The sequence below is a fragment of the Myotis myotis genome, unplaced genomic scaffold (genome assembly GCF_014108235.1).
Source record: "Myotis myotis isolate mMyoMyo1 unplaced genomic scaffold, mMyoMyo1.p scaffold_m19_p_27, whole genome shotgun sequence".
Taxonomy (NCBI): domain Eukaryota; kingdom Metazoa; phylum Chordata; class Mammalia; order Chiroptera; family Vespertilionidae; genus Myotis; species Myotis myotis.
The window spans coordinates 1,695,429-1,710,008 of record NW_023416332.1 but is presented as its reverse complement, the minus strand read 5'-3'; the positions used below and the strand labels follow the sequence as shown (position 1 = coordinate 1,710,008).

Here is a 14,580-nt window from a genome sequence, read left to right as displayed (position 1 = left end):
AAAGCCCTCCCACCCGCCTCCCCTCCTCCCTGCAGGGGGCTCCCGCCTGCCCGGCGACAGAGGCCAGCGGGCCTTACACAGACCCCCAGCCCCAGTTCGGGCAGGCTTTTCTCCCCAGCTGGGGGTTGGAGGGGCACCACCTCCCACCCGTGGGCGTGGGGAGAGGTCTCCCCACTTTTCTGAAGGCGAGAAGAGAATGAGCAGGCAGCCAGGGAGACTGAGGCAGCCTTTAATCAGGAAACCTCGGGGGACAGCCACACGCGTGACAATCCCAGGGGCACCTGGGCCTGCTGACCTGCCTCCTGCAGAGCGGGGAGCCCAGCCTTCCCCCAAAGACACGAGGGGCCTCGGGGAGGGCGCTGCCGGGACAGGCTGGTTCTCAGCTTCCCAAACGCTCCCGGGAGGCGGGGAGGGGGGGGGGGGGCACGAGGCTGTCAGCCCCGAGCGTGTCCCACGGCCAGAAGCCCCTGGGGAGTGGCCCTCGCTGGCCCCAGCGGCTCCCTTGGTGCGTCTCCCGGGGTAGCGCTGCATGGAGGCCCCTTACCCCGCGGACTCCTCTTCACTCGCGGTCCTGGGTGGGGGCTGGGGAGTGCCAGGGCTGGTGGTCGCCACACGGGCAGCAGAAAGTCCGGAGGCAGCGGGGGCGAGTCCATGGAGGGTGGCGGGGGCCTCTGGGGAGCTCGGGTCTGCCGTGGAGAGGGCTGGAGCCTCCGGCAGGACGGCGGGGGGCAGAGCAGAGGCCGTGGCTGAAGGCTCTGGAGTAGCAGGAGCCCCGGGAGAGGCGGGAGGTAGAGAGGAGGCTCCTGGGGGGACGGGAGGCCCCGGTGAGGGCCCCGCGGGGGGCAAGGGGGAGGCCTGCGCCCCCGAATGGCTCCTGGGTAAAGTCTGCCGGTTGGACACGTTGGTCCTCAAGAGGAGCTGGAGGAAGTGGGGCGCGGGCCGCTGAGGCTGGGCTGCCGGGGGCCCCGGGCAGGAGCTGCAGGTGGCGGGGTCCTGGGGGGCTCTGCGGGGGCTCAGGGCCGCGTCTGCAGGAGGGGGCAGCCCCCGCCCGTCCTCCGGGGAATCTAGAGAGAGGGGCAAACAGGCACAGTGGGAGCTCTGGGCGCTGCCCCCTCCTCGTCTGAGGCCTCGAGCCCCAGTGAGGACCAGTCGGGAGAGGAGACCAGACACGCGCGGAGGGAGGCAGTTCACAGAGGCCCTGCCACGCACTGGCCGTGACGTCGTGTGAGGCACACGACTGCCCGGGCCTCTGTTTCCCCATCTGTGAAATGGGCGTGATAATGACCGGCGCACACAGGGCCGCTCTGAGGACCCACCGACACGGGGCCGGGACGTCTCGGCCTAAACCCCACTGGGAACTCCGCACTGTGGGTGGTGAGCTGTGAGCCTGTGTCCACATAGGGTCCCCCGCTAACCAATGTGCCATCTGCTGCGGGTGGGCTGGCGCTGGGCAGGCTGCGCGGGAGGCGGAGGGTCCATGAGAACGCCCTGTCCCTCCTCTCAGCTTTGCCGGGAACCTGAAACCGCTCTATAAATTAATCTATTGTAAAGTGGCTTTTTTTTCATCTCAGCCTCGACCCCGGAACATCCTGGGGGTTTCATACATGGGTGGGGGCGGGGCAAGGAAAGGAAGGAAGGGGTAGGAGAGAGCCAGAGAGACGTGGAGACGGAGGGCAGACGAAGAGGAAGGGCTGGAGAGAGGCACGTCCCAGAGACCCCAGAGGCAATGGCTGTTGTCACACACACGAACGCACTGGACCAGCGACACCCACAGCCGCCCAAGGACACTCACACACTCTCACACTCACACCCTGGACGGTCCGCTGGCGTGTGTGATGCGGACAGCATGGGAATCACAGTGTGTGTGTGCGTGTGTGTGTGTGTGTGCGTGTGTGTTTTAATCCTCACTTTCATCCTCACTGGAGGATCTTCTTCCCATTGATTTTTATAGCGTGGAAGGGAGGGAGGGGAAGAGAGACAGAAATCGATGTGAGAGACACATCAATTGGTTGCCTCCCTCCTGGGCCCTGACCAGAGCCAGGGATCAAACCGAGGTAGGTGCCCTTGACCAGGAATTGAACCTGCGACCCTTCGAATCCGAGGGCCAGCGCTCTAACCACTGAGCACCCAGCCAGGGCAGCCGTTATTTTTTGTTTGTTTGTTTGTTATAAAAAAAATCCATGTTCTATTTAAATAAAAAGCAGTTTGTCCTTCAAAGGAGTTAGGAAGAGCCTGTGGCGAAGGAAACGGGGGCTGTGTTTCGGAGAAGGCGCCCGCTGTACCGCACTCCTTTGGGCCTCATTTCCCCCTCCGGAGGCGGGAGGGCGGAGCGGGAAAGAGCAGGGCAACGGGATCAGAGAGACCGGCCTGGCCCGACCGGTGTGGCCAGTGGTTGAGCATCGACCTAGGAACCGGGAGGTCGCGGTTTGATTCCCGGTCAGGGCACAGGCCTGGGTTGCGGGCTCCATCCCCAGTAGGGGGCGTGCAAGAGGCAGCCGATCAATGATTCTCTCTCATCATTGGTGTTTCTCTCTCTCTCTCCCTCTCCCTTCCTCTCTAAAATCAATAAAAACGTAGTAAAAAATAAAAAAGAGACCTAGCCTGGAGTCAACACCAGTACAGCTTAAAAACAGATACTGAACTTCTCTGAGCCTCTATTTCCCCATCTGCAAAATGGGATGATAATAACGGCCACTCTCGAACGTTCCCGGGAGCATGCAAATGAGAACTACAGATGAAACGCTCCGTATCCTGCCGGGCACCTCCGCTAACGGCTAGTTTCTGGACAGCTCGGGGAATAACACCTCTCGGCTGGCACAGGAGGGGGTGGTGGGTAAACTGAGGAAGAATCTATAAAGCTCTCAGGGGCTCCCAAGGCCTGGCTGTCGGGGCTCAGGGCGCCTGCAGCCCCCAAGTCCTGACAGCGGCTCTGCGTCCACAGACCCGAGAGCCGCCTGCACACAGAGCATCCCTTCAGCAGCCCACCGGCTATGCAAGACGTTTTACACGCGAGAAGATGCAGGCCTCGAATCGGTGGGAAAACTCACCGGAAGTTTAAAAAACGTAAAAGAACCATATTTATAGACGGGTGAACTTGGAAGAGTTAAATTCCATCCACACGGGGTCGCGAGTGGGTGGCGCCGGGAACCCCACGCCACGGGAAGGCTCCTCCCTCTCCATCTGGTGACGGCGCTACGGTCACGCGGTGCCGGGTGCCAAAGCGTCCTGACGCCCTGAGACCCCCTTACTGCACCTACTCACCACGAGTCCGAAAGCAACTCACAAAACTTAAGAAAACCGTCGTCTGACCGAAGAAGTTTCGCAGCACGGACATTACGGATAGAATTAAAAAGGGAGAAGCCGCCGTAACTGGTTTGGCTCAGTGGATAGAGTGTCGGCCTGCGGACTCAAGGGTCCCAGGTTCGATTCCTGTCAAGGGCATGTGCCTTGGTTGCGGGCACATCCCCAGTGGGGAGTGTGCAGGAGGCTGCTGATCCATGTTTCTAACTCTCTATCCCTCTTCCTTCCTCTCTGTAAAAAAATCAATAAAATGTATTTTTTTTTTAAAAAAGGGAGAAGCCACCGAAGCATCCGCCGAAAAGGGACCAGAATATTGGGGAGCTTTTTAAACGGCCAGCCACGGCCCCAGGAGCCCTGCACAGCTGTGTGTCCCAGCGGCAGCCTGTCTCCCGTTTACACCTGAGAAAGTGACCCGCGTGGGCGGGCACGGACCACGGAGGAAGACACACAGGGGAGAGCAGCTTTCAGGAGTCGAGAGCGCGCGGGGGCTGAGAGCCCCGGCTCCACGCCCAAACCCCGGCTCTGCTGCGGCAGCTGTGACTTCCAGCGCTCACTGCCCCGCGCTGTGCCTCAGGCGCCCCCCTTGGAAATGGGGGTGATGGTGGCGTCTGTCTCAGCCGCTGGGAAAAGGGAAGGAAGGCAGGCCCCGGAGGCCCCTGGCACATCGAGGCCTCAGTGCATATTCGCAGTGCGCCTCCCGCAAAGGGGGGGCGGCCCCCGAGCTCTAATTTCTCAAAAAGGAAGAAAGCGGAGGAAGTGATGGAGGAAGGAGACCATGGGGAAGAAAGGGCACCGCGAACAAACAAACCTGCCACACAGCGTGTCCCCAGCCGGGGCTCACCGAGTGCTGGCCGTGTGGCTAGAGCGAGCCCCGCCCCTCTGAGCCTGTGCCCCACGCCCTGCGCTTACGGTTCTGTGTCTGTAGGAGGAAGGCGGTGGAGAAACCCAGGCCCGAGGCCTGCGTACCTGGGCAGGAGGCGCAGCAGTCCCCGGGGGGCGTGGCGGAGTCCCCGCAGGCCGGCCGGCAGGGCGCCTTCTCACAGCTCACCTCTCCCAGCTGGGGAAGAGAGGGCACAGGTGAGGGCGCCCCAGCACCCCGCCCGCCCGGCGCAGCCCCCCAAAGGCCTGCTGCACCAGCTGTGGGACCCACGGCAAGACCCGAAGGCCGAGGCTGCAGAGCCTGGCCCTCACCCGAGCGCTCACCGAGCGGCAGGTGAAGCCAAACACCTAAGGGAGACCGCAGAGGGAGGCCGCCTCCCAAGGAGATCAGGCAGGCGATCCGAGCGGAAGACGGGCTCCCACGGTGAAGGGCCTCGAGCTTTGCGAGGGACAAGGGCCGGCAGCGGGGCCGCTCACCTGGCACGTGCACTGGGTACAGGGCTCGTCGTCCAGGGTGAACACCTGGCCGTTCCCCACCTTCCTCCCCTCGAAGTTGCAGTCTGCAGGGCAGAGGAGAGGCCCTGAGCGCCAGGCCCGCCCGGGCCGCGGGCGTGGGGGCGGGTGCCACTCACCTCGGCACACGGGGCAGCACTGGCCGTCGGGGTGGAAAGGGTAGGAGCAGGCGATGGGGCAGTCCACGGGCGAGCAGGCCACGGAGCCCAGCTGCAGGACACAAAACAAGGCCCTTCGACCCGGGGGCTGGCGGGACACGGGGAGGACAGGGCACCAGAACCACCGGGGGCGGGGGAGAGGGCGTGGTGGGGGCGGGGGATGGGTGACTCGGTCAGAGCCTGTCTCCGCGCTGGAACGCAAGCCCCACAGGCCACGGCCCGGCCCTGTGCACAGAGCGCATCTGCCGCCGGGTGAGCAAACCCGTGAACTGCCCAAGAAAGGGAGCTCCCGAGCCCCAGAGGGAGGACCGGAAGCCGAAGCTCCCCGATGCACACGGCCGGGACCTGTCCACAGACCCCGCCCCTTCCCCCGCAAAGCTGGGCCTGACAGCAGGGGATCCCGTCCTCCAGGCACCAGCCGCCTGGCCACCGCACGCCCTTCAGACGGACGGGGGAGGACGGTTTGGGTCGAAGTGCGCTGCGCTCCGAGCCCAGGTGCAGAGTGCGGGGTTCGGCTCTTGGCACTGAGCTCACCAGCTGTGGGGCCCGAGCAAATGCCCGTCTCTCTGTGCCTCGGTTTCCCTTCCGCTCGCAGATGGAGCGGCGTGGTGCCCACCCCCTAGGGTTCTCCCGAGGACTGAGCTCTTGCCTGCACGGGCTGAGGGCAGGGGTGGCACGGGCTGAGGGCAGCGGTGGCACAGGCTGAGGGCAGGGGTGGCACGGGGCTGAGAGCAGGGCTGGCACGGGCTGAGGGCAGGGATGGCACGCGCAGAACGGAGCGTGTGCACAGAGAAGGGCTGTAGACCCCAGGCCCCTCCAGGAGATCCCTGCGCCCTGGTCGCCAGCGCAGAGGCCTTCATCAGGGCGGTGGACCCGGCCCCTGGCCCCGGGTGACGTGCTGGGCAGCTGGAGGGAGCCCCCGGCACCAGGGCCCAGAAGTGACCTTGCTCCTGAGGTCTCTGGCCTCTGCCTCCAGGGTGAGGAGCGGGGCAGCCCGGGGAGTTCCGCGGCGGACAGGCCAGGCCGTACCAGGCAGATGCAGCTCAGGCACGGGTCCAGCACGGACGGGAAGGTCTGGTTGTTGTGGAAGGTCCTGCCTGTGTAGGTGCAGCCTGCGGAGAGGCACGCCGTGAGCGCCCTGGGCGGCTGGGGGCGGGGTGGCCGGTGACCCCGCTCCTGCCAGGGCGAAGGTCCAGGCTTATCTGGGGGGTGAAGGTCAGGCGCTGGGGAAGGGACAGCACAGGTCCGGACTGGGTTTGGGCGCTGGGCCCGGCAGAGGGGTCAGAGTGTCGTCCCGTGCGGCGGTCCCCCAGCCCAGCCCCTGGGTCAAGCACTTCCTCCCCTCCCCCTCGCCTGGCGCGTAGGACAGAGGCCTAGGAGACAACTGGGTGCCTGCACCACAGCCATGCCCTCTGCTGCTCCCACTCGGCCGAACCCAAGCCCCACCTTCCAGAACATTCCTTCGCACCTGCCCCCTTCTGCCTCTGGAGGCCCACGTACATGAAACCCTGATCTGCTTACCTCACACTAGTAGGTAAAAAGCAGGTGATGAGACAGTAAGGAAGTATTTTAAAGGGAAAAATATAAGTAACATATACCTAGTACATATTAGGTAGAGATGTATATTATGGATGTTAGATAGATATATAGAGATTATATCACAAAAAGAGCCTGGGAAAGCAAAACCATGAGATTTAGAAGTGACAACGGGCCCTTCTTAATTTCTTTATTTCTGCTTTCTGTGTGCTCTAAATGTCCTACAGTAAGATGTTACTTTTGAAACAAGGGAGAAGCTTCTATGAATAAACTGGCACTTTCACTCTCTCTCCCTGTTCTCTGTTCCCAGGTACGGCTCCTCTGTCACCCAGCGAGGCTGCTGGTTTGGCACGTCTTCCTATCTGCCTCCCGCACCCAGACAGGGCCTGCCACGAGCAAATTCTCTACGTCTGAGCCTCAGTTTCCTCATCTGTAAAATGGGGTTGCCCACGGGAAGTTGTGAGGATGGCCCGGATGGCTGTGTGGTGCTTCACGCGGAGGAGCCTGGCTCCGGGAGGGCCGAGTGCACGGCGGAGAGGGGTGCCGGGGAGCCCCCCGCGGGGAATTACCTGCCGAACAGTCCGGGCAGCACTGTCCCGGGATCCGGATGGGGTGAGGGCACGAGTCCACGCAGTCTGTCCGCTTGCAGCTCACGGAACCATCTGCCTGAGGGAACGAGACTCCGCCTCGTTCACCAAGACCCCGCCTGCGACGCCAGTCTCCGCCCCACGCCCACTCGCCCTCCCGGTCCCCCCAAAAGAGGGCGAGGCTGCAAACTGGCCAAGGCTCGTCCTCAAAGGCGCCCCGACGCAGCAGGTCTCCCCCAAAGAGGACCAGCGACTGGGGAAGGGGTGTGGGCTTCTGAAGGCCCCATCTCCAAGGACAGGGGAGGTCAGAGCAGGGGCCAGGTCCCTCGGCTTCCTGTCTGCTCCAGCAGCAGCCAAGGCCGCGCCATCACCCCCCCAAATTCTGCCCTCGGCGTTGCCCTGGGACCCGGGCTCACCCCCACCGACGGAGTAACAAAATCCCGTTTATATCCCCATATCCCCACCCGCGGTGTCTGTTTCAGAAGAAAGCGCCCTGCCAGCTTGCTCTGTCCCCCTGATCGGAATGCTCATGAACCTCAGGGACTTTCTCACACCCCAACTCGAATTCCAGTGGCAGGCTTCTGAGTCTGTAACGGTCTCAGGCAGCGGTTCTCAACCTTCCTCACGCCGCCACCCTTCAATACAGCTCCTCATGTTGTGGCGACCCCCAATTTCATTGTTACAAATTGAACATAATTAAAGCACAGTGATTCATCACAAAAACAATACATAATTATATATGTGTTTTCCGATGGTCTGAGGCGACCCCTGTGAAAGGGTCGTTTGACCCCCAAAGGGGTCACGACCCACAGGTTGAGAACCGCTGTTGTAGTGGGAGATGTGTTGCTTTTGCAAACAGCTCGAAGGCTGCGCTTCTCACAGGCAGGTGCACCCCCATCACCCCATCACCCCATCGCCGGCAGGAAGCGCCGGTTCTGAGCGGGAGGTCAGGGCGGCAGGAGGTTCTAGGCCACCAGGCCCGGGGCCGCCACGGCTGCGGGTGCCGGGGCCGCTGTGCCATAAGCGCTAAGGCTGAGCTCTCGCAGCAGAAAGGGAGGCAGGGCGCACTGAGGAATGGCGCCAACACGACCGTGGTTCTCGGAGGGAATGTTTGCCTTCCCTCCACCTGCCCTAAACTCCAGCACCTTCTCCTCGTCCGTTTCTGAGGCGGGCGATGCGGCCACACGACTCACACCAGCGACCACAGCACTGCGCTTTCACAGGAGAGGCCGGCACCCCTGGCCGCAGGGCCCTCCGTCACCTGTGCCCGGGACCCTGCCCGGAGGACGCCACCCCCGGCGCAGCGGCATCCCTAAGGCGGACGGCCAAGCGCGTGTGCCGAGAAGCCTACCGAGGACAGCATATGCCGGGCGCGACGCCTTCTGTCGAATGGAGCTGGACGGGGCGGGGACAGGCTGAGGGGCCTGAGGGCGGGGAGCCTGGGACATGAGGACCAGGTCAGGGGGGTCTGCTCGGGGTACAGGGAAGCGGGGGGGAAGCAGCTGAAGGCGCGCAGGTTGCCATTCACCTGGCAGATGCACAACTCACAGGGGTCACCAGGAGACCAGATCTGTCCCACCGGAAACTCGGCCCCGTTGTCGTCGAGAGAGCAGCCTGGCCAGGGACAGTGCGGGAGGAAGGACAAGTGGGTCCCGCGCCCGCACAACCTACAGCAGCCCCCCCCCCCCCCCAGCGAGGACAGACGCCTCCACTCGTCCACGCTGTGCAGGAGCTCTGAGGGGGACCCTCACCCTGCCCGGCACCCGGTGCACACAGGCCCGGTCACACCAACACAGGCTCACACGTGCCCGTGAACACACATCCACACGGAGAAGCCATTCACACACACACACACACACACGTGCACCCGTGAACACACATCCACAGGGAGAAGCCATTCACACAGACACACACACACACGTGCAGATGCCACTCACACACAGACAGACACGCTCACATGTGCACCTGTGAACACACATCCACACGGAGAAGCCATTCACACAGACACACACACACATGCAGATGCCACTCACACAAACACACGCTCACATGTGCACCCGTGAACACACATCCACACGGAGAAGCCATTCACACAGACACACACACACATGTGCACCCGTGAGCACACATCCACAGGGAGAAGCCATTCACACAGACACACACACACATGCAGATGCCACTCACACACAGACAGACACGCTCACATGTGCACCTGTGAACACACATCCACACGGAGAAGCCATTCACACAGACACACACACACATGCAGATGCCACTCACACAAACACACGCTCACATGTGCACCCGTGAACACACATCCACACGGAGAAGCCATTCACACAGACACACACACACGCGTGCACCCGTGAACACACATCCACATGGAGAAGCCATTCACACAGACACACACACACACGTGCACCCGTGAACACACATCCACACGGAGAAGCCATTCACACAGACACACACACACATGCAGATGCCACTCACACAAACACACGCTCACATGTGCACCCGTGAACACACATCCACACGGAGAAGCCATTCACACAGACACACACACCCACGCAGATGCCACTCACACACAGACACAGACACGCACACAGACTTACACACTCAGGCGCACTCTGAGCCCCAGGCCTGTGCTGGGCGCAGCCCCGGGACGCACGGCTGGGCGCTCACCTGTCTTGGGCGCGGGCTCCCGGCAGGTGAAGCAGCACTGCCCAGGGCCCAGCCACCACGCCTCGCGGGGGCAGTCCAGCTCTGGGCACGGTGTGAAGGCACATTCCACTTCCCCATCCTGGGAGAAAGCCAGAGGGCACGGGCAGTGAGGGCAGCTCCCGCCCTGGGCCAGGGGAGGGCTGAAGAGGGGGCTGCCCTCCCCTCCTAAAAGCGACAGAAATCTCCAGGGAGCAAGAGGGAGGCAGGGCGAGTCCTTGGGGGCTGGGGGACCTGGGCGGAGGCTGGCTGGTCCTGGGGATGTGCCAGCTGCTCGTCTGGAGGGTCCCCTGCCCGCGGGGCCGCAGCGCTTCCCCTCGCTCCGCAAAGCCGCGTCCCTCAGGCTCCCTGCCTCCTGCTCTCGCTCTGCAGCCAGACAACTTTCCCTCCTGCTCTCGCTCTGCAACGCACCAACCTGATGCGCTTGCGCCACCACTTAAACCGCCAGCAGCGCCCCCAAGCCCCAAGCCCTAGCCCGGCTGGCAGAGCCTCTCAGGAGGCCGAGGCTGTCAAACCACCACCCCCCCGCCCCCGCCCTGCCAGGCTCCTTCCCCTGGGCATTGCCCTTCGCCAATGGGCACCAGGCCTTCCAGGTGCCAATGGCTCCTTTGCCCCCGACTCCCTGGGGAGCCAGGGAGAATACACAACCACTGCTGCTCCTGGCCTCTGACACGCCCATCGCTGCAGGGAATGCACTCCGGCCCTAGGGCACCAGCCCGGCCCGCCTGCACTTGGCTCCCTCCCTGCCCGTCCTCCTCCCCTCACCTGTTCTCCTCCTCGGAACTCCCTCAGAATATCACCTACAATCCTGACCCAGGCCCACCCAGCCCAACACAATCCCACCTGCAGCCTCCTCTCTCCTGCAGCCTCCTCCCACCTGCAGCCTCGTCTCCTGCAGCCTCCTCCCGCCTGCAGCCTCCTCTCTCCTGCAGCCTCCTCCCGCCTGCAGCCTCCTCCCGCCGGCAGCCTCCTCCCGCCTGCAGCCTCCTGCCGCCTGCAGCCTCCTCTCTCCTGCAGCCTTCTCCCTCCTGCAGCCTCCTCTCTCCTGCAGCCTCCTCTCTCCTGCAGCCTCCTCCCGCCTGCAGCCTCCTCTCTCCTGCAGCCTCCTCCCGCCTGCAGCCTCCTCTCTCCTGCAGCCTCCTCCCGCCTGCAGCCTCCTCCCGCCTGCAGCCTCCTCCCGCCTGCAGCCTCCTCTCTCCTGCAGCCTCCTCTCCTGCAGCCTCCTCTCTCCTGCAGCCTCCTCCCGCCGGCAGCCTCCTCTCCCGCCTGACCAGCCAGGGTGTAGAGGCCGTGCTCTCGCCTGATTGGTGCGAGTCACCCCTCAGTCTCGCCTTAGCATCCCCCCTCCAAGAAGGCTTCCTGGAGCCTGCAGCTCTGGTCACCTGCCCACCCTCCACCTAGGCTGTGGGCCCCCCGACAGAGGGGACTGGGGCTGCCTGTGCCCGGCTGTGTCCCAGCGCTCAGCATTGCTCCAGGCACACAGCAGGTGCCCTACAAATAGCCCTGCCGGAGGACGAGCTTCAAGGAGCCTGCGGAAGGCCTTGGTGAGCGGAGATCCCTTAGCCCCCGCTGCCTCAGTCTCCCTTTCTCTGCGTGCTAGCATCTCTCCTCCTGGCCGAGGCTCCTCCCCGTCACCCACCACGTCAGCCCCTACCTGGCAGACACAGGTGGTACACTCGTCGCCATCCCCACTGAACACGGCCCCGTCTACATACCACCGGCCGTGGAAGTAGCACCTCCCTGCGGAGAGGAAGGGGAGAAGCAGCTCAAGGCCTCTGGGTGGGGGCAGCTGAGGAAAAAGGGGGAGCAGTGGGTGGGGGCCAAGGAAGCTGACCCTCGCACAACACGCCACAGCACAGCCCACGCCCAAGAACCCCACCCACTTCTCCCCTCTGGCTCAGCGGTTGAGCGTTGGACCTATGAACCAAGAGCTCAGGGCTCAATTCCCAGTCAGGGCACATGCCTGGGTTGTAGGCTCAATCCCCAGTGGGGGTTGCAGGAGGCAGCCGATCAGTGATTCTCATCACTGATGTTCCTATCTCTTCCTCTCCCTTCCTCTCTGAAATCAAGATAGATAGATAGATAGGTAGATAGATAGATAGATAGATATGAAAAATATGCTAATACTTAAACAATAACAGAATGAACCACGAGTAAAAACGTCCTTAACCAAAAGGGCCAGGGAAGCCCAGAACGCAAGAGGAAGAGAAAAGAAGAAATGGAAGAGACTGGCCAGACACGGAGACAGCTCTGGGCACCTCGCCCTCCGGGGGCGCGGGGAGGACTCGGGGAGAGCCTCTCACCTGAAGACCCCCCACAGGCAGCAGCAGCCTCCAACCCGCCCAGGCCCAGCTGCGCTAGTCAGGCTGCTCTGGGTTCAAATCCCACCCACACGACCCACAGGGAGTGGCTTTGGACACGACACGCAAGCTCGCCGAGCCTCCGTTTTCCCGTCCGTTCAGTGGGGTTGCTAACAGTTCCTACCTCCTAAGAGTACATCGCCTATTCAAAAGAACGTTTCAGTTAGAAGTAACATCTAACATTTAAAGGTTAAGAACAAGTACTTTAAGAGGATGCCGACTCTGAAATGGGTAGGCTTGAGTTCAGCTCGCGCCTGCACTCACTGGTGTGCCTCCGGGCAGTGCCTTGAGCTCTCTGAGCCTCAGTTTCCCCATCTGTGAAATGGAGCTACGAATGTGGCTCCCTCAGGGCAGTGCCCCACGGAGCAGTGAGATCAAGGTCTGGCAAGTGCCCGCACGGCGACGGCACTGAGCAGCAGGGAATGTCAGGGACGGCGATGAGGTCATCCCGGGAAACAGAAGCAAACTTTTAAGAAAGGACCAGCTCAGCAGTGGGGAAGTCGAGGCCCCTCTCCGTCGCAAGACAGCAAAGCCAGAGTGGGCGCCACCCGCTTCCTGCCTGTGTCGGAGGTGCCTCCGGGCTCAGCCTAGCTTCCCAACCACGGAGCACACAGCAGGAGCTCCACTAAAATGGGCAGCTTGAAATGCTTCCCTTGATCTGCGTGTCTAAGCGGAAATCAAGCCTTCCTCTCTCTTCCACTCACCTCGCCCCTCCCCAGAACACCCTAAAAAGCTACATGCTCCCACCCACCCCACCCCGTCCCTCACCTGGAGCACAGGTGCAGCAGTCCGACTCTGGGGAGTCACAGGGGCCGGGAGGACACTCGGGGGAGATGCAGGACACATTTCCAGCCTGAGGAGGTGAGAGGCGGTGGGTGGGGGGCGGGGGGAGGCAAGCCAGGCTCTGGGGCCCCGCAGGCCCATCAGGGACCAGCCAGTCCCCACCGGTCACACACCCAGGCTTCCTGTCCAACGCAGGAGCCCCTAACGGCCTTCCCAGACCTTCAAATGCCGCGTGGTCCCAGCAAGGGGAGCCTGAGGGACCAGGGTCTGGCGTGTATTTGGGGTGGTGAGAGCATCTCCCTCTCCGAGGCGAGGCCGGAGGGAGGGCAGGCGGTGCTGCCTGCGGTGGAAACGCGCCTCCCCAGCCTCCCACAGCGTCCCGGGCAGCACGCGGAGAAGGCCCTCCCCCAGGACACCTCCCAACGCCCACATTAGCGACTCAAAGGGTCAAACTTAAAACCGTGTCTTAAACACTTGAAGTTCAACCCAAAAAGCCCCCGGCAGAGCCGGAGACCCAAGCCCCAGGGCCAGCTCCTCCACTCACATCCGACCCGACCCGTCCATCGCACTCCGAGCCTCGGTCGCCCGGCTGTCGGGGAGCTGAGGACTGGGTGAGAGGAGTCACCCCAACAGCGCTTGCCACTGCACACGTGGCACAGAAAGGGCTCCACGACGGGTGCAGCCGTGTCTGCGTGCCCCTGCACCCCATGGGCACCGCAGCTTCGTCATCACTGCCAGGCCAGGGGCTGCCTTTAACGACGGTCAGAGGGGGAAAAATGCCCGGCCGGCGTGGCTCAGTGGCTGAGCATCGACCTATGAACCAGGAGGTCACAGTCTGACTCCCGGTCAGGGCGCAGGCCCGGTTGCTGGGCTCGATCCCCGGTGTGGGGCGTGCAGGAGGCTGCCAATCAATGATTCTCTTTCATCCCTGATATTTCTCGCTCTCTCTCTCTCTGAAATCTATAAAAATATGCTTTAAAATAAATAAATAGAAATAAAGATGGTGAGAGTGGCAGTGAGGGTTGGTTGGCTCAAATCCCAGCTCTGCTCCCTCCCAGCCTGTCTTCCCGTCTGTAGAATAGGGACAGTCAAGCTGACCTTGAAGAGCTGCCGGGAGGCTCAGGTGAGAACAAGGTGAAAGCACTAAACCCGTGCCTGGTGCACACTGGGCGCTCAGAATCAACCCCCTGTGACCGCATCTGGCACACAGTAGGTGCTTACTAAGTATTTCTGGAGGCGTGACTTGGCCGAAAGCATCGTGCTCTCCCTGCTGAGTCTGGAACGAGGCTGCCTTCACTGGACTGGCAAACGCGTTGCCAGGGGAGAACAGCCTCCCTGGCCCTCGGCCCTCCCCTCGCTGGACAGATGGACCCTGGTTGCCAGTCGGCTCTTCTCTGCTCAGCAGAGCCTCACTGGTTCCACGGACCTACAAGCCTCACAGGTCCGCCAGGCTTTCCAATTCCACGGCTTCCGACCAAAATCCCCAGCCTGGGAACGCTCCCTCCAACTCTCCCTCCGTCCGAGCTCACCTCCAACACCCTCTTCCCCGCCTCCAAGCCCCCGACATTAAGCAACAGCCCAGAGGCTCCGAGGCTCCGGATCTTGTGAGCTCACCAGGCAGACGCACACTCACCAGGCAGACAGACGCACACTCATCAGGCAGAGGCACACTCACCAGGCAGACGCACTCACCAGGCAGACGGATGCACACTCACCAGGCAGACGCACACTCACCAGGCAGACGCA

The 14,580-nt window shown here is 62.5% G+C and overlaps 1 protein-coding gene across 11 annotated transcripts in view; it reads right to left on the bottom strand.

Annotated features, from left to right (window-relative positions):
- Positions 1-227: 227 nt before the first annotated feature.
- The window catches only part of VWCE (von Willebrand factor C and EGF domains), a 28,725-nt gene continuing 14,372 nt past the window's right edge, over positions 228-14,580 (bottom strand). For 3 of the 11 annotated variants that reach the window (XM_036295848.1, XM_036295849.1, XM_036295855.1), the window contains 10 exons: positions 12,820-12,904; positions 11,346-11,431; positions 9,656-9,773; positions 8,522-8,587; positions 6,956-7,052; positions 5,794-5,962; positions 4,812-4,902; positions 4,657-4,739; positions 4,267-4,357; positions 228-1,064 (listed from right to left, as the gene is read on the bottom strand). In XM_036295848.1, coding sequence (XP_036151741.1) covers positions 541-1,064; positions 4,267-4,357; positions 4,657-4,739; positions 4,812-4,902; positions 5,794-5,962; positions 6,956-7,052; positions 8,522-8,587; positions 9,656-9,773; positions 11,346-11,431; positions 12,820-12,904 — 1,410 coding nt within the window. In that variant the 3' untranslated portion in view covers positions 228-540. Of the gene's footprint in view, positions 1,065-4,266; positions 4,358-4,503; positions 4,740-4,811; positions 4,903-5,793; positions 5,963-6,955; positions 7,053-8,501; positions 8,588-9,655; positions 9,774-11,345; positions 11,432-12,819; positions 12,905-14,580 lie in introns of those variants that run through there. The other 8 variants (XM_036295850.1, XM_036295851.1, XM_036295852.1 and 5 more) reach the window with 7 other exon arrangements.